This window comes from Chiloscyllium punctatum, chromosome 30 (genome assembly GCF_047496795.1).
Source record: "Chiloscyllium punctatum isolate Juve2018m chromosome 30, sChiPun1.3, whole genome shotgun sequence".
Lineage (NCBI taxonomy): Eukaryota > Metazoa > Chordata > Chondrichthyes > Orectolobiformes > Hemiscylliidae > Chiloscyllium > Chiloscyllium punctatum.
The window spans coordinates 5,228,588-5,247,790 of record NC_092768.1 but is presented as its reverse complement, the minus strand read 5'-3'; the positions used below and the strand labels follow the sequence as shown (position 1 = coordinate 5,247,790).

Sequence of the window (19,203 nt, the reverse complement as noted above, 5' to 3'; positions counted from 1 at the left end):
AGGTTAAATGCAACCCAGCTAATTGCTCTCCTTTAATCCACTCTCAACCATAAAGTTTTGGAAGGTTTCATTGACAGTGTTTGCTCAGTTCTCAACCTCATGACATTCTTGATCCAAATATGGACCAAAGAGCTGAATTCCAGAGGTGAGGTGAGATTGACTGCCATCTGCTGGTTGGAGTCATACTGAGCACTACAGGTTTACAGCATCTGATATGGAAGGTGGGTGGGTGGGGGCTGCGTGGTTAATGTTTCAGGTATAAGCCCTTCATCAGGATGTGATACCTGAAAAGTCCACTCTCCAGCTCCTTGGATTCTGCCTGACCTGCTGCGCTTTTCCAGCAACACATTTTTAAGCTCTATATCCATCACGCCTCAATTTAAAGCTATGCTCCTTGTGCTGCCCTTAGCACATGAACTCTAGCTCACCACCACCTTTCCAAGGGCAACTAGGGACAGGCAAGAACTGCTGACCCAGCCAGCACTGCCCATGTGCCATGAACAAATAATTTTTAAAATGTTCCCTCCCTGGTGTCCAGCCTAGTGCCTGAATGCCCTTAATTCACCGCAGGATTATCAGAGGCTGTTGCTCTTCAGGAATGACCACTCATTTCATCAAACCAGGGGAAGTATGGTTCCCCATAATGACAGCGTATCAGCACTATTCACAATTACCTGCATGCAATAAACATTGCCCAATCTCGGGTGAGTTAGCACAAGACTCACAGTCACACTTTGTCAAGTTTCTTTGGTTTATTAAATAAATACACGCCATAATATTTACAAACACAATTCAGAGATGGTCATATTTTATAGCTCTACATGTTGGTCTGGTTGCAGATTCAGTAGGTTTGTTATAAACTATCCCCGTATAAAGTTCTTTGAAAGGCTCAGGGTCAAACATGGAAAATGCATAGAAAAGTTAAAGCACAACTCCATAGGAGAACTCAGTCATTCTGTCCTTTTTCAAGATTCTTCATTTAACTGGCTCCTTTTCACCAGACGATTGAGATCAGTGCAATATCCTGCCAGTCACATTCACCCTATGTACATGAAGGGGTGGCTCAGTGGTTAGCCCCTGCTGCCTCACAGCACCAGAGACCTGGGTTCAACTCCAGTCTTGGGCAATGATCTGTGCGAGGTTTGCACATTCCCCCCACGTCTATGCGGGATTCCTCTCACAGTCCAAACTACCAGATGAGATCACTTCAGCTCATTTCCCCAGGACAGTTAGTTCTACAGTGTCCAGAAATATGTAGGTTAGGTGCATTAGTCAGGGGAAATGGAGGGTAGGGGAATGGGTCACCCTGTCCTGTGCCATCTCACTTCAAGTTAATTTGGACGATGGCCCACTGGAGTTTAAAAAAAAATGAAACACATTCTCATTGAAAAGATAGAATATTATTCTGAGGGAGGGCACCATGACAGATGACAAACTAGGGAAATCTGGAACTACCGCGTGTAGTTAAAACAATGAGAGGTCTCCATTTTAAGACAGATCTAGGGAGATGGTGTTCCTTCCTCAGAATCATTAGACTTTGGACGTTTCTTCCAGAGAATTGGAGGCCAGATCATACAATACAGTCAAGGTTGAGGTAGACAGTTTAGTTAGCAAGTTGTAGAGGGCGGAGGGGGTGAAATTGAAGTGGGAAGATGGTCTGAACTTCCCAGTCTCAGAGCAGCCACACAGTCCTCCTGAATGCCCACTGCTGCCCCTATTTCTTAAGATTGGGAAAAAAGGTCCTGGGCAGGAATGGAGTCCAAAGTGAAGGGAAGTGGATACAAATTCCAAGGAACCTATTGTTATTTTCTGGTGAGCTACCAGAGTCAGAGGCCCCACAGCTTTCACAAGATCTCAGCAACATTTCAGGCAAAAATGCCCTTCGTTAACATCAATCCTCCTGCCCCTCAGATGCTGCCTGACCTGCTGTGCTTTTCCAGCCCCACTCTCATCTAGACTCTAATCTCCAGCATCTGCAGTATCCACTTTCACCTTGGTGAGCGCAAGTGTCATTTGCAAGAGGTTTGCCTCTCGTTTGAAGGGGAGAGAAAAAGAGAGAGTCCTTCAAGCTGTAACAGTGCTACTGGACAGTTGGTCACTGGGAACAGTAGCCCCAATTAAAGGTAATTCTTCAGTGGAAACAGTACGCTCAGATTAAAGCTTCTCTTTACCCTGGTCAATCAGTTCCTAGAGGAAAAAAAAACACAAAAAAAGTCATTAAAATGTTAGCCATTGACTAAGTTGGACTGTCCCAGAAAACCAGCCTTTCAGTCTGCTTCTGCTCGTGAATTTATTCGTTCCAATCCTGTTCTCCCTTGCCCAGTCTCTTTCTACCCATATCTGTGACTCTTCTGATGCCCAATGTCCCTGCAACATTTCCTTTCTCATGTCAAGTGTCCAACCACCCTACCCCTCCAGCCACCACAGCCTTTTTAAAAAAAAGGGCAGAAAATCCTCAGGATTTAAATTTTCCTCATCCCTCCCTTTAATGGGCCACCGCTTGTTTTTAAACTATGCCCCAACCCCGCCCCCCCCCCCCAAAACTTGCTCACGACTCTCCCACAAGGGGAAAACATTTTTTTTTTCAATGTCCATCTTGTCAATAAGCTACTGAAGGTTAACATTCAGATGCAGCAAACTGTTAGGAAGGCAAGGGGACTTAAAAGCTTTTTAAAAAAAAATCACAACACCAGGTTGTAGTCCAACAGGTTTATGTGGAAGCACTAGCTTTTGGAGCGCTGCTCCTTCATCTTGCTTCAATTGTATAGAAGCCTGGTTGGACTCCATCTGGAAGGCTGCGAGCACTTTTGGACTCCAGAAAAGGATCTCATTGGTGCACAGAAAGGCAGCTCACCAGACTGGGTCCCCAGATAGCAGGACTGTCCAATGAAGACAGATGATTGGACAAAGTGGGCCTGGGGTTTCACAGAATGATGGGACCTCATTGAAACCAAAAAAAACACGATGATAGACAGGGCAGACACAAGCACTCTGGTTGGAGAGTCTACAACTAAAAAGGAGGTATAAATTTAAAATTAAAATTAAAATACAAAAAAAAAGGGGAAACCATTTTGGACTAAAGGAGGAGAAATCTATTTAGAGGGTTGTGAACCTTTGGAATTCTTTGCCACGGGCGGCTATGGGTAGCTCACTCATTGAACGTGTGTAAAGACTGTGATTGATAGATTTCGGATTGACAATGGCGTGAAGGATTATGGGATTGGGCAGGGGAGGGAAAGGGGAAGAGGAGTAAAAAAGACATTGAAGCATCCAATCAGCTATGACTGTAGTACACAGCAGAGCAACCCTGTCCAGAAGAATGTCAAGGAAAAGCACAGCAGGTCAGGCAGTATCCAAGGAGCAAGAAAAAAATATATATAATTGGAAGTTTTGGACAGAAACCCTTTATCAGGAACGTCTGGATGGATGGCATAATGCTTTTCCAATGTTCCACTATTCATTCAATCTTGTATCTTTTGTCAGCAAGGAGATATTTAGATATTTCCGTTAAATGATGGACAGAACGTAAGAGAGGGGGGAAAAAAAATGAATCAAACATCACTGCTTGAAATCAGAAGAGTTAAGAGACTCGAAACGTTAGCTCGCTCTCTCACCCCCCATGGATGCTGGCTGACCTGTGATCTCCAGCATGTTTTTGTGTTCATCCTAGCCATGCAAACACACGGGCTCCGCTATCTGTAGAGCGATCCCTATTCTCCCTGAAAATTCCTCATGCAGCAGCAAAACATGTCCATTTCGGACTACAATGAAAGGTGTGAAGTCAACACAAAAGCTCATTTACAGAAAGATTCACAGTGCCATCTGTTTCTAAATTGCCACTTGTATCTGATACCAATACTTACGCCTTCCTGCTGCACATCCACATTGTTTGCATCGAGATTTGGAGGTTGATTTCTCAATCTCCTTTTATTCCACTTTGTTACTGTTGACAGTGAACGGATCAGAGAGTAAGTGAAATGAGCAAGGAATTTCAATAAACAATTCTAACATCAATCCACATGAAAAGTATTCCCCAAACTAATTGTCGAACCGAAAAGGTTAAAAGACAGGCTGTGAAATTACCCTCAAAATTCCTCAGCCAAAATAGTAAAAGGAGCTTCTTAAGTCTTGAACGATCATGTCCTTTGGTCTCAGCTGGACTGGCAATGTTATAATTAGCAAACAAATGTGCCAGATAAAAGCAGGAGAACCAGGTTTGGCAAGAAAAAAAGGAAACAAGAGCTCATGGACAAAAGTAGTAAAGATATAAATCAAGAACTTCTCAGTCATGAAGGGACATTCCACTACACGCTCAATCTGTTACAAAATCACCATTACATGAAACAGATATCGGAATTCCAGCATTATCCTGGAGACTGTTTCAGCAGTGGGAGCGCAGGACTCAATTCAGCCAGATTCGCTGCACACATCATCCTAAATTTCATCGTCCTAAATTCAAAATAATTGAGTCGTACAGTCACAGCATGGAAACAGACCCTTCTGTCCAATGCATCCATGCCAACCAGACATCCTAACTTAATCTAGTCCCATTTGCCAGCACTTGGCCCATATCCCACTAAACCCTTCCCAGTTTTATACCTATCCAGATGCCTTTTAAATGCTGTAATGGTACCAGCCTCCACCACTTCCTCTGGCAGCACATTCCATATACGTACCACCCTCGGTGTGAAAATGTTACCCCTTTAGGTCCCTTTAACATCTTTCTGCTCTCACCCCCAAACCTATGCCCTCTAGTTCCGGACTCCCCATCTCAGGGGGGAGATTTATCTGTTCACCTGATCTGTGCCCCTCATGATTTTACAAACCTCTAACGTCACCCCTCAGCCTCCGATGATCAGGGTAAAACAGCCCCAGCCGATTCAGCCTCTCCCTATAGCTCAAACCTTCCAACCCCAGCAACATTGTGGTGAACAGTTTCTGAACCCTTTCAGGTTTCACAACATACGAAGAAGACCAGAATTGCACACAATATTCCAAAAGTGACCTAATCAACATCTTGTACAGCAGCAACAGGACCTCCCAACTTCTACATTCAATGCCCTGACCAATAAAAGAAAGCATACCAAACACCTTCACTGTCTTATCTACCTGTGACTCTAATTTGAAGGAACTATGAACCAGCACTCAAAGTGTGTAACCTTTCGAATCCCTCCAGTGTGGGAATAGGTCATTTGGCCCAGCAAGTCCATACCAGCCCTCTGAAGAGTAAGCCACCCAGACCCATTCCCCTACCCTACAGTTACCCCAGACCAATGCACCCAACCACATTGCTGAACACAATGGGCAATTTAGTATGGCCAATCCACCCTAACATGCAAGTCTTTGGGTTGGGAGAGGAAACCGGAGCAAACCCACGCAGACATGAGAAGAACGTGCAAAGTCCACAGCCAATTGAGGTGGCATGGTGGCTCAGTGGTTAGCACTGCTGCCTCACAGCACCAGGGGCCTGGGTTCAATTCCAACCTTGGGCAACTGTGCAAAGTCTGTCTGTGTGGAGTTTGCACATTCTCCCAGCATCTGCGTGGGTTTCCTCTGGGTGCTCCGGTTTCCTCCCACACAGTCACAACGATGGGTAGGTCAGGGTGGATTGGTCGTGCTAAATGGCTCATCATGTTAGGTGCATTAGTCAGAGGGAAATGGGTCTTGGTGGGTTACTCTTCAGAGGGTCGGTGTGGACCTGTTGGGCCGAAGTACCTGTTTCCACTGTAGGGAGCTCCAGTGTGTCATACAGTCGGGCTGGGAAACAGCAGTCCCTTCAAATCATACAAAGTTCCCGTGGCAAATGCAAGAATAAAGAAGTTTGGGGAGAACCTGCCACTCCAGAACTTCTGACACTAACCAGGGCAGTGATACTAGTGACAAAACCCCCCAGCAAAATTGCTGGAGAAACTTAGCAGGTGTGGTGGTATCTGCAGAGAGAAAGCAGAGTCTGGTGACCATTTCGAACAGATAAAGTGGTGTATATGCTAAATGACAGGGGTGTGGGGATTAGCAGAGAGAGAGAGAAAAGAAAAAAAAAAAAAAGAGTGGTAATCAGGTAGACAGAGGGATGAATGATAGTGTGCCAGGGAAAAAACCCAGTCAATAACACCTTCCTCCAGGTTTTTACCCCATCCCCACACCCTGTCATAACATGGGCTGCTTTCAGCACAACCGACCCATTCTCTCCCATGCAGTCCTTATCTTTTCTTTCTCCCTTGCTTTCTGATATTCATCCCTCCATTTCCTCCTCCCTACTCCTGTCTTCAGCAGAAACACCATTCTTAACGACTCAGTTCGGAAGAAACGTTAACACTGTTTTCTCTCCACACGTGCAGCCAGACCTGCTGAGTTTTTCCCAGCAACTTCTGGTTTGATTTCAGATTTCCAGCATCTGCATTTCATCTATTTTCATCAATCAAGTGAATTTCATACTCTCAGCTCAACTTCTGTTAAACTCAAAGTTAGTAGCTGGATAGCTATGGGCGAAATATACAGAGTTTCTCCAGCTAAGCTACACCAGTGGTGGTCAGGAGTGAGCGCAGTGGAAAATCAGAGTCCCTTGCATCCACACCAGTTCTCCTTTTGATACAGCCTGCACGCATCCCCCAACTTACATATAGTGCGAAGTATAAAGGCCAATAGGAAAGCGATTGACACATAGGCAGCAATAGTAAAGTTTGATCGTAGCTTGGCTGCTAGTTCACATCCTTTATCTGTAATATAAATCAAAATCAATCATTGTTAAAAATATCCAAAATACACAGTTAGAATTAGCACAATTTGATGAAACAAATTCTGTGGCTTTAGGCAGCACACAATGTATTTGGAATGTTTGAATGGGAAATGCTGCCAACTGGTGGTGTTAACAGGAATAGGATTCATTATCCAAAGCACACATGATCATTAACCTGATGCCAGAACAGAAAATAGGTGAATTCAAATTCACTTGGATCACAGATTAGATTAGATTCCCTACAGCATGGAAACAGGCCCTTCAGCCCAACCCCGACCCTCCAAAGAGTAACGCACCCAGACCCGTTTCCCCTCTGACTAATGCACCTAACATTATGGACAATTTAGCACGGCCAATTCACCTGACCTGCACATCTTTGGACTGTGGGAGGAAACCCACGCAAGACAAGGGGAGAATGTGCAAACTCCACATAGGCAATCACTAGAGGGTAGAATCGAACCTGGGACCCTGGTGCTACGGGGCAGCAGTGCTAACCACTGAACCCCTGTGCCATGCATAGAAATAAACACCAGATAATCACAGGTTCTAGTCTTGGTGTCTTTCAATTCAAATATTTTCCCCCAAATGTCTTTGTTGCCAGTCTGTCTTATAGAAGAGTTAACCTCAGTGGGAGAGTGTAGAAGGTCCACAGCACACTTCAACTTAACCAATCCACGCTTTTATTCTCAAAAAAAAGTGTCAAAAAAAAAAACAAATTTCCAAATTGTAAACAGTTAAGGGAAACCCACACGTCACCCTCCTGCTAATCTAATACTGCATTGAATTGAAATAAGGAGGTGACATTGTCCAGTACAGCCAACTGACCATTCCTTTGCAGTATCCACCCTGGCCTCCAGGGGTCACTAAGATGGCGTTTCTCTCTGCAGTTATACAACAGAGATTCAGTCATGCTCCATTTTATCCCTGATTATCTTATCGGCTTCTTCCAATCAGGGACCTCTGCATTGTTACTAAGTGCTGGATCCTCCAATCAAGTACCAGGACTGCATTCCTTATTTGGTGCAGGCAGCAGGCACCAAGCACATGACTGTTACCAGGTTCACCTCTTCACACATGTTCAAGCTGCAGCAATTCTCAGGTTCTGCGTCAGAGTTTTAAACCACTACCTGCATCAGAGTTTTTAAACCACTTTGTGCCCTGGTCAACATCCTTCCCAATAGGAGCTCAAAAAAAGGTTGAAACGCCAACTTGGTCCCCAGCTGAACTGTCCACTGAGTGGGTCAGGGTCAATACAGCCTTGTGCTTTCCTCCTGGATAAGACACCAGCTCTATACTCCAAGGTATTCCACACTCTGATCCTAATATTCATGCTGAATGATCCACGATTAATTCACAAGAGAAAAGGCTGAAAAGCAGAAATTGGCTGAAAAGTCCTCGGTCCCCTCTGAATTGAGTTTAGGAATTCCAGAACGGCAGCCCTTTTCTCTCAAAGTGATAATGCTGACCATAACAAGGGGGCGTCTAAAATGGGCTACATGGTGGCTCAGTGATCAGCACTGCCTCCTCAGTTCCTGGGTTCGATTCTGGCCTCGGGTGACTGTCTGTCTGGGGTTTGCACATTCTCCCAGTGTCTGCCTGGGTTTGCTCCCACAATCCAGTGGGCAGGTTAGGTGAATTGGCCTAACTAAATTGCCCATAGTATTCAGGGGTATGTAGGTTACATTTATCTCAGAGTAATGTGTGTAGAGTAATGGGGCGCGGGTTTGGGTGGGATACTCAGTGTTGGCATGGACATGTTGGGCTGAAGGGCCTGTTACTGCACTGTAGGGATTCTTAAAAGATGAATTCTTTTATCAAAATCTGCTATAAGAAATTATCATTCCCAAAAGAGAAAAGAATGCATAACATCCTATCTACCTCCATGTATGCAGGATATGGACAGTACAATTTAATTTAAGACAAGAAACATTGGGAAAATGAAAAGGTTAGGGTGTGTTGAATAAGTTTCATTACAAAAAGGAAGAGGAGAATGTTTGAGTCGATCATTAACGTTGACAGAAACAGGTTAGGCCACATGATCTGTTGCTGTGGTGGGTATTTTCAAATAGCTTTTAAATTTAGAGCTTCATTGTACAATTGCGAGTTCATGAAGATGTTAGTTTGGAAGAAATATCTTTCTACAGATGGAATACTTCACCATATAGTGAGTAGTTGAGATGGGAACGACTGGATTTCAGAGGACAAAACTGGATAAATGTTGGAAGGTAATACAGGGTGAGGAAGAGGAGACTGCAGAACAGTGCAGCTACAGCTGTAATGGTTAGTACAGAGCTAGTACAGACGCAGTGGACCTCAGCCTCCTAACACTGCAAACATGAATTATGTGATCATATTCATTGCTCAATTGACTGACTGTTTCCAATCAGCTCACCAATCATGGTGACTCAGTGGTTAGCACTGCTGCCTCACAGCACCAGGGTCCCAGGTTCGATTCCAGCCTCGGGTGACTGTCTGTGTGGAGTTTGCACATTCTCCCAGTGTCTGAGAGTTTCCTCTGGGTGCTCTGTCCTCCCACAGTCCAAGGATGTGCAGGTTAGGGGGGTGGTGGGAAATGGGTCTGGGTGGGTTACCCTTTGGAGGGCCAGAATCCACACTGTAGGGAATCTAATCAGTTTCCGATGAGATATATGTTCCTTTCCGAACTGATGATTTGTGAGCTATAAATTTTTAAACATTGCAAACTCACCAACTGGTGAAGTGACTTCTGCAATCAAGGATGCTGTCAGACATAACACAGCGATTTCACCCGACATGGCCAATACACCCAGAACTGTCAAAATGCAAGCTGGTAACAAATAAAACAGAATTACACATAACACTCCTGGCTGACAAATGCATTTGGTTTAAAGAAAAGGTTAGAGAAGGTTTGGGAGTGCTTGGGATTATTGGATTGTCTGGATTTGGTGACTACATGAAGGTTGGGGAGGGAGGGGAAGCACACCTCCTTGCCAATCTGTCGAATGTTTAAGCTGATTTATTATCTTTTAAAAATTTAAAAGTGAAGGATGCGTGCATCTTCCCATAAAAAGGTAGAAATCTAAAACAAAAATCACAGAAAATGCAGCAGGTCTGGTGGATTCTATGGAGAGAAAACCAGAGTTAATATTTCGAGTCAGGTATGACTCTTCCTTAGATCAGAAGAGGAGTTATGAATAGGAACAGGAGTAGGCCATTCAGCCCCTCAAACCGTCCCATCATTCAATAGGATTGTGGCTGATCGGACATTCCTTACTTCCACTTTCGTGCCTGTTCCACATAACCCTTGATTCCACTGTTAATTGAGAATCTATTTCAGCCTTGAATGAACATGAAGACTGTCCCTACAGCTTTGTGGGAAGGAGTTCGAAAGATCTGCTGAGTTTCTCCAGCATTTTCAGTGTGCGCCTCTGGTTCCCCACTGTAGCCATCCCAGGAGCAGGACCATCTACTGCACTATTCTCCTTTACTGGTTCTGTGGTCCCTCTGTAGGTTCAACCCTGGCTCAATTAATACCAGCCTCACTTCAAAGGTCAGGGGATAAGGTTTTCAACCTCCCTCGTTACACTGGAGCACATAACGGAGGTTGGCAATTCAGTGCAACTTTCAGGGTGTGTGGGACTGTCAGAGGTGCAGTCGTTATAAACCCAATCCAAAACAAAAGTATGGTTTATAAAAGGAGCCCGTGGAAGGGGAGCGGTCCAAGTTTTCTGGCCAATGATCCTTCAAAACATCCACCAAATGGACCATGTAATTTAACTCATTGATGGGGGTGTATGCTATTGTAGGTGGGTCCGCTTGGTGTCCTACACTGTATAAAACAGCAAGAGCTAGATTACTCAGCACTAGGTCAATCTGACCTAGTGCCGGATAACTCTGTTGGTTAAAGTCACATCGGACACAAAAGACGACAACTGTTGTTTGTTAGAACAAGAAACAGGCCCTTCAGCCCATCAAGACTGTCCCAGCACAAGGCACCTTTCTGAACCAAAAACCATTTCTCTCTCTGCTGTCCATCTCTATTTAAATCGGAAAAGATGTCTCTGAAGTGTTGCTATTGTATCCACCTCCTCTGGCAGCGCATTCCAGGCACTTGCCATCTTCTGTGTAAAATGATCTATGCCTCTCATCTCACCTTTAAACTTACCCTCTTAACTTAGACCTACATCTTCTAGTAACAGACATTTCTACCCTGGGGAAAAGACTCAGACTCTTCATTCTATCAAGTCCTAGTTTTGCAAGCTTATATCAGGTCACCTCTCATCCTTTAACGTTCATGTGAGTTTGTCAAATCTCTCCTCATGCCTAATAGCCTCTAAACTAGACAACATCCTAGTAAACCATTTCTATATTGTCTCCAAAGCTTCCATATCCTTCTGATGGTACAATTGCCACATGAACTAGAGTACAGTGAAAAGTTTTTACAAGGGCTGCCTTTAATGGCTTACTGGTGCCAGAGTTCCTCAGGTTAGTGTACTGGACCCAACCATCTTCAGATGACCCAAACGACTTTGCTGATGACTGCACAAGGTTCAGCATTGCTTCAATATTGGAGACTTTCAGAGTAATTTTGTGCAGCACACGTGGCAAGAGTTGGACAACATTCATATGCTGAACAGTTCAAAGTAACATTGCATCACATAAATGCTGAGTAATGACCACCTTCAACAAGACAGAGAATCTATTCATTGATCCTTGATGTTTAATGGCATTACCATCATTGAATCTCCCACTGTCAACATCCTGTGGGTTACAATATACCAGAACAGAGCAGGACAAGCTCCATAAATACTGTAGCTACAAGAATAGGCTGGGAATTCTGTGGAGAAACCAGCCTCCTGACTCCCTGAAGCCTGCCCACCACCTACAAGGCCCAAGTCAGGAGTGTGATAGAATATTTCCCACTTGCCTGGATAGGTGCAGCTCCAACAATACAAGTAACTCAACACCATCCAGGACAAAGCAGCCCATTCGGTTGGCCCCCTATCTACCCCTTCAATATTCACTGACTCCACCACTGACACACAGCAGCGCAGGGTGTACCATTAACAAGACACTGTAGAAACTCACCAAGGCTCCTGTAACAGCAATCCTCCAAAAACACACTACCTCCATCATCATCCTCAAGGAGGACAACAGCAGCAGATACATGGGAACACCATGGTCAGCAAGACCCAATTCCCCCCTCACCTCCATCCCAGCCCAACACCCACCAGCTCAGCCCACCTAACCCCCAGTCCTGAAAGCATTTTCTGTCTTTGTTTAGATTTCCAGCATTGTGATTTGTTTTTATTCTATAACTTTGGATTTATTCATGAACTTCATTCATTCTCAGACTGTTCTCATTCATGTTTAAGTATAGAACAGGAAGAGACCTTTGGCACTCCATGGCACCAAATTAAACTAATCCCTTCTGCCTGCCCTTGTTCCATATCCCACCATTCATTGCATTTTCATGTGCTTTCCTCCAAGCCCCTTAAACACCCCTAATAGATCTGCCTCCACCACCACCCCAGCAGTATGTTCCAGACTCCAAACACTAAAAATCTTAACCCACACATCTCTTTTCAACTTTTCCCTGCTCACCTCAAATGCATGCCCCCTAGTCTCAGGCATTCAACTCTGAGAAAACTATTCTGACAGTCAACCATTGGGGACTTTACACCTTGACCAGAGATCATCTAGTTGACTGGAGCTTGCAACACAGACTCTTGTTGGTCCCAAAGGGGCTGAAAATGGTAATATCTCCAATCCTTGGAAATGGTGAGGAATGGTCAGTACTGTACTGAGGACACACAGGAGAGCTCCCCACCAGAGAGTGTAATTGGAGCATTAGCAGCTTGATGCTCAAGAGACACAGAGAGAGAGACAGAATTATATAGGCCAAACTGACCAGTGATTCAAAAGAAGAAATGTCATATCAATGTTCCATTCTGAACCTATTGTGGCCTGCAATGGCATGGAATGCCTCGGGCAGACAATTATCAGGAAGTGGAGAGTAGAAATTGGTGTGGTGGTCTGCTTCCTAACCATAAAATGGGTGCTTTTTATACCAATTTCTGGGTACTTGGTCCTGCATCCAATCTACTTCTGCTTTGGTAATGAGGCACGTATCCTCTGATCTTAGTTTTGCAGTGAAGCCGAGCAGCAATTTAAACAAACGAAAAAGGAGACCCAGCACCTACTTCAGGACCATTCTGTGATATACAAGATAGAGGATGGTATAAGTCAATCTCCATCACGTTTTCCTGAATCAGAGTGACAGCTTAAGCAACAGCAGGGACTGGGTATCTCCTCAGGATCCACAGTGAACCCTCTACCATCTTCACTCAGTCCATCAAACAAAAATTCCAAAAGAAGAAAAAAAGTCACCCAAAAAGCAGCAAGTCTAAATTTTAATCACGACATCAAACAGGTTCCTTGATCACTCTCTCAATTTACATCCCCAACAGGACAACACAGTGTTTGTTTAGGCAGTATAACAGAAGCGTATTATGGCTGAACTTACTTTTGCTCTTCAAAGTCTCCTTGAACCTACCAAAAGACGCCATTAACAATAACACAGTCAGGATTAGCAGCAGACACAAAACTACAAGCATCACCAGCACGATTGTAGACGTTTCTGTTGAATAGATTAAATCCACGTACACAATTACACTTTCATAGATTAAAGAACAAATACCATTGCTGGTTATTTCACTATGTAACAGTAATATCCAGCATATAATGAATGGGATTTTACAATCACAGATGGTCATGCAGGAGGTGTAATATTTGGGCTTTCAGAGTGGGATTACTACAACAGGAAATTAAGATTTTAAGATCTTTGTAAGTACGCTAAAGGATCAATAGCATATTTCCAAACTCAGGTGTATAGTCTATAGTAAAAGCGACTTTTTTTTTTAAAATGCCAGACCTCAATTTGGCAAATGTATGGAATTTAAATTGCTAGTTTGGCAAAGTGATGTGAGAACTCTTTGCCCACTTACATCTTCAACTGGACTTTAACCAGATACAATTGTATTTCTACAATACAGAAACTCAGAGCAAAGAAACAGAAGCATATACAGTACCTCCAACAGCGATCCAATATGCAAACAGTGCAATAAGAAGCACATACACCATGATTTGTAACCCATATTTGAGAAAGTAGAGACCTAGCGTAATAAGCACATTCATAAAATCAACATAAGGAAATAATCTTCACATTCAAATCACTCACTCCATACAATACAGCACAGTGTAAATAATGCCGGTTTCATTTTACAAGTTTCACATTGTTTCTCAGTTATTAAGATATGACATTTTTAAACTTTTGACATCAAACTCTAGTAAAGTGTTCTTACGTTTTTCAGCATTGGAGCAGAAAGCAATTCTGCAGGTAATGATGGAAGTGGTAACAACAACAGCAGCAACAGCAATGGACAATCCCTTTGTGAGATAATGACGTTCTAAAAGACCAGAGATAGAGAAAATTTTAAACTTATGACAACATATTCAAAGCTATCTCTAAAGTGACGCTTTTTCCTCAAAAGTACATTTAGCAAGAGAAAGTCTGGAGTGTTTGAAATAGAGGACTTTTTTGCAGTTAGCATCCAATGCAATATTTGATTGTCTCCCTCTTCCCTCAATGACTCCTTAAAGATCAAATATGATCCACTTAAAAAAGCAGTGTATGATACCCAGTACCAATAATATACCTCAACTGCACGATCAGAACCATATTATACAGAATCAGTGTTCTGTTTTCAACAGTATGTTATCTGTCTGAAAGACAGAGAACTTAACTGAGATTTTCCAGGTAAATGTTACAAGTCTACATGAGCAAGTTGGACACTATCAGTTTGTGCTATCCCACCCTATGCACATTTTCAAATCAGGAGAAAGGCAATGTTGTTATTTTCTGAATAATATTTTTAGTCACGCTGAGGGCAAATGAAACTAAAACAAAATTGTTGGAGAAACCCAGCAGGTCAGGCAGCATCTTTGGAAGGAAAGCAGTGAACGTTTAAAGTCGTGTGACCCTTCTCCAGAGCTTCAGGTCACCGGGCTCAAAACTTCTCTCCACATTGGTTGCCAGATCTGCTGCGTTTCTCCAGCAACTGCAGCTCCTGGTTTTGTTTTCGAGGGCAATGGATTTGGCCGATGACTTGACTCACCAAAACTGTAAACAGAATATGAAGTGGTATTCTTGCTAACTGGGTTTTCCACAGAACAAAAGTAGATTCTGCAGTCTGATTTGCTGACTTCAGAAACGATCAATGTGCGGTTGTTATCCCTCAGCTGATAGTGTTGGCCACTCTCTATCACATCAGAGTCCGTCCACCACAGAATGGAACTTGGTCTCCCCAAAGACACTTGACAGGTCAGTACAATGGTGGCATTAACAGATTTGGGAATGATCACCGGTTCTGACAGTGGCTCTGTGGGAGAGAATAAAATGGACAAACATCTTGGTGCAAGGACGAGGACATCATTGCTTGAAGGAGAGAGCTCCTTCACAGGTTTAGCAGAACAACATCAACCAAGAGCTGAATTTCTTGATGCATAACCCCATCATAAGGTCCGTCCACCTCCAAAACCACCCAGCTCCATATCCTACTGCATAAAGAACATAAGAGGTAGGAGTAGGCCATTCAGCCCTTCAAGCCTGCTCTGCCATTCAACAAGATCATGGCTGATCTAACCAAGGCCTCAACTCTTCACCAATAGCTGTATCAACTGAATTTGCAAGATGGAGAACATTAGATTTTTCTGTTGTGGGATGGAATTTGGAGCGAAGTAACAAAAGGGCAGGTGGAGGCAAGGGATAGACCGACCGACCGACCGACCATAATTAGAAAGGTGAAACAGGCTTGAGGGGCTGAAAGGCCACACTTGTGTCCCAATATCATGACAAACACTTCATGAATGATTAGCTACTGGAGATCTCAGTTTCAAAGCAATGAAAAATTGGAAACACTCACCAATAAGTCTTAAATTTGCACTCATTTTCCAATTTTCATCCACAGCAAAGGTATAAACCCCTTGGTCATGGGGTTGTAGGTTCTTTAACAATAGAGACCCATTCGATGGATTATAATGCAAACGGGATTGGAATTGTTTACTTGGTTCTACTTTGTAATAGCCTGGTACGTAATCCACAATATTAACCAGACTTCTAGTGCTGCCATTGAACGTCCATACAATACCACGGTGGGTCAGATCATCTGTGTATTCAGGGTCCAGTAAAATGGATGAACCTCTGACACCAAACACTTCTTTCCTTCCAGCTGATTAAAATAAAAACAATATATTTAATCATTTAAGCTTTTACAATTCACAATCAATGCAAGTTCAAAGTTATGAAGAAACAGCAATAAATACGACAGAGGATCCATCCACCATCTTTGACCTGGACAACGCAGCAAAGGAATAGGAGTCTAGGACCAAAGAGCAGGATTAGGCTATTTTGTCCATCTAGAATCAGAATCCCTAGTGTGGGAACAGGCCTTTCAGCCCAACAGGTCCACACCGACCCTCCGAATTGTATCCCCACCCATGACTCTACTTTAACCCCTGACTAATGCACCTAACCTATGCATCCCATGGCCAATTCACCTGACCTGCACATCTTTGGATTGTGGGAGGAAACCAGAGCACCCGAAGGAAACCTACGCAGACACTGAGAACGTGCAAACTCCACACAGACAAAGTCTCCTGAGGCTGGAATCAAACCCAGGTCCCTAGTGCTGTGAGGCAGCAGTGCTATCCACTGAGCCACCGTGCCACCCCAATCTCGCCTGCTCTACCTCTCAACAGAATTTGATTTATGGTCTCAAGGGTAATTACCAGTCTGCGCGCCCCAGCCCTCAAACTCAACAAAAATCAAGAGGGTTGGAATATAAAAGCAGTAATGTGCTTCTGAGACTTTATAAAGCTCTAGTTAGGATGCAATTTACAATGTTGTGTCCAGTTTTGGACCCCAAACCTCAGGAAGGACATACTTGCACTGGAGTGTGTCCAGTGGAGATTCACACGGATGATCCCTGGAATGGTAGGCCTGACATACAATGAACAGCTGAGCTTCCTGTGATTGTATTTATTAGAGTTTAGAAGGTTAATGGGAGATCTAATGGAAACTTATAAGATAATGCATGGCTTAGAAAGGATGGATGCTGGGAAGTTGTTTCTGTCGGGCGGGGAGACTAGGACCCGTGGGCACAGCCTTAGAATTAGAGGGGGTCAATTTAGAATGGAAATAAGGAGACATTTCTTCAGCCAGAGAGTAGTGGGCCTGTGGAATTCACTGCCATGGAGCACAGTGGAAGTTTAATGTCTTCAAAGCAGATTGATCAATTCTTAATCTCACAAGGAATTAAGGGATATGGGGAGAGTGTGGGTAAGTGACATTGGAAAACCCATCAGCCATGATTGAATGGTGGATTGGACTTGATGGGCCAAATGGCCTTACTTCCATTCCTGTGTTTTATTGCCTCATGATCTTTTTCTCCTTGCTGGATAAGAAACTCAAATTCTAGTCTCCCACAAAAATATTAAACTCATTTAAATAATTATAGAAACTGTTACTTATCTGTAGCTAGCTTTCTCCTTTATAAGTACGGTTTGTTGGGTTCTTGAGATCTGACCTACCTCTAATCGTTGCAGATCTGTAATTTTTTTTTGTCCAATGTGATCTAATCCTGATTTTGTCTCTTGGAAAATGGATAAATGTGCCTTTTCCAAACACTTTGTTTTCTTCAACGGTACAAAATATTTGCCGGGAACATTGGGATATTGACGGATTAAGGTGCTCAAACGGGGTTACGTGAAGTCCACAACCGGGAACCGAGAGGTCACCTACGTTACACCTCAGAAATAACAGGGGAAAGAATGTCTGCTAAGTGTTCAGACGGTAGAAAATATTGACCAGCAGAGGGATATCAAACCCAAATATAGAAAACGCAGGAACAGGGAATGGAGACGTTATTTGTAAAAATATTGCAAAAACCCACAAATTCATATTATTTGCAGGAGTTCAGTTTAAAAGCCACATTCAGTATTGCACGCAGGAAGACTACAATACTGTTTTATGGGGAGATTGAGATGTGACTTGTAGAAGCTTATGAAATCATGCGGGATATCGACAGCGTTAATGGTTAAGTATATTTTTTCCCTAGGATGGGGATTTCAAAAGGAGTGATTTTCTTGTTAAAAAAATAACGGAGAGGACAGAAATGTAAAAGATAACATGAAGGTTTTATTTAAACAAAATGGAGAGTGGTTCCGGTCTGGAATGAACTGCCTGTAAAAGTGGATGGGAGTGCAATCAAAAGCCATTTGGATAAGTACATGAATGAAGAAAGGTTTGGAGGGATATGGGCCAGGAGCAGGCAGGTGGGACTAGTTTAGTTTGGGATGACGGTGGGCATGAGCTGGTTGGCTTCTCTACCGCCCACAAAAATAAAAGAATTCGGCAGAACAATTTGATTTTAAAAATGCCTAGAGAGCAGCTTTTGAAAGAAAAAGTTCTTTCGTATGTCCCAAGTACCGCTGCATCCGTTCTCCCCCACACTTCCGCCTGTCAGCCCAACACCCCACATCCGTAACCAGACAAGGATCTGGTTAAACATTCTGCAACACACACACACACACACACACAGACAGACAGAGCCCAGGAATTCCGCTCGGTGCAAGTTCAGAGAGTAAAACTTTTGACTGCTCAGCGCTCACTGTGCCCACCCCCTCACCGGCCGGACGGAACGTCAGGCTGAAAGACACCAGCAGAACTTTCAGGGCCAATAGATCATTCATCAGGACAGAGGAATCCGCTCAGCCTCCAAACACAATCTGGATGAGTGGTGCTGGAAGAGCACAGTCGTTCAGGCAGCATCCGAGGAGCATTGAAATCGACGTTTCGGGCAAAAGCCGTTCAGCTCCAAACAGAAGTCGGCCAAGATGCCTGGGGATTTAAACACAGCGCAGAGCAGCTCAGAGCAGCTGATGCCAGAAAGTGACGGAAATCCCCAGCGAAACCAGCCAATTGTACCAAGAGATTGTTAAATAACTCCGAGCTGGCTCAGGTCAACTCTAGAAGTGACAGTCCCACATATCATGGAAATACGATACATAAATCAGCTTCTATCCTTTCGTCTCTCGTCTCCAGCTCCCAGCCTTCCGATGGTTCGCTTTTATTTACATCTTGAATATGACGCTCACTAAAGGCGAATCAAGCCCCGCCCTTGTTACAGGATTGGACACTCTGGAAACACGTTTCCGTTGATGGGGGAGTGCCGAAGCAGAGGATTCACCTTAAAAATACGGGGTAGACCGTTTAGGACAGAGATGAGGAGAAACTTCTTCACCCAGAGAGTGGTGGCTGTGTGGAATGCTCTGCCCCAGAGGGCAGTGGAGGCCCAGTCTCTGGATTCATTTAAGAAAGAGTTGGATAGAGCTCTCAAGGATTATGGAATCAAGGGTTATGGGGATAA

General features: G+C 43.7%; 1 protein-coding gene across 2 annotated transcripts; it reads right to left on the bottom strand.

Annotated features, from left to right (window-relative positions):
* Window positions 1-744: 744 nt before the first annotated feature.
* Window positions 745-18,889, bottom strand: LOC140455143 (uncharacterized). 2 transcript variants are annotated; one of them, XM_072549819.1, is made up of 10 exons: window positions 18,463-18,889; window positions 15,700-16,005; window positions 14,893-15,156; window positions 14,080-14,184; window positions 13,807-13,890; window positions 13,242-13,355; window positions 9,444-9,542; window positions 6,618-6,716; window positions 3,864-3,943; window positions 745-2,187 (listed from the first exon to the last, which is right to left on the bottom strand). In XM_072549819.1, the coding sequence occupies exons 1-10, from the start codon at window positions 18,524-18,526 to the stop codon at window positions 2,155-2,157; spliced, it is 1,248 nt and encodes a 415-aa protein (XP_072405920.1). In that variant the 5' UTR covers window positions 18,527-18,889; the 3' UTR covers window positions 745-2,154. The 2 variants fall into 2 exon arrangements, with proteins under 2 accessions (XP_072405920.1, XP_072405922.1); XM_072549821.1 differs by lacking the exon at window positions 14,893-15,156.
* Window positions 18,890-19,203: the final 314 nt, after the last annotated feature.

Bases quoted from the DNA above. Each gene is read 5' to 3' on its own strand.
- LOC140455143 (XM_072549819.1), bottom strand. From the start codon at position 18,526: ATGAATGATCTATTGGCCCTGAAAGTTCTGCTGGTGTCTTTCAGCCTG. The intron at 15,157-15,699 runs GTGAGTGTTTCC...TCTCTCCCACAG, and splicing joins TGCAAATTTAAGACTTATTG to AGCCACTGTCAGAACCGGTG. The intron at 14,185-14,892 runs GTGAGTCAAGTC...CTGGTCTTTTAG, and splicing joins ATATTCTGTTTACAGTTTTG to AACGTCATTATCTCACAAAG.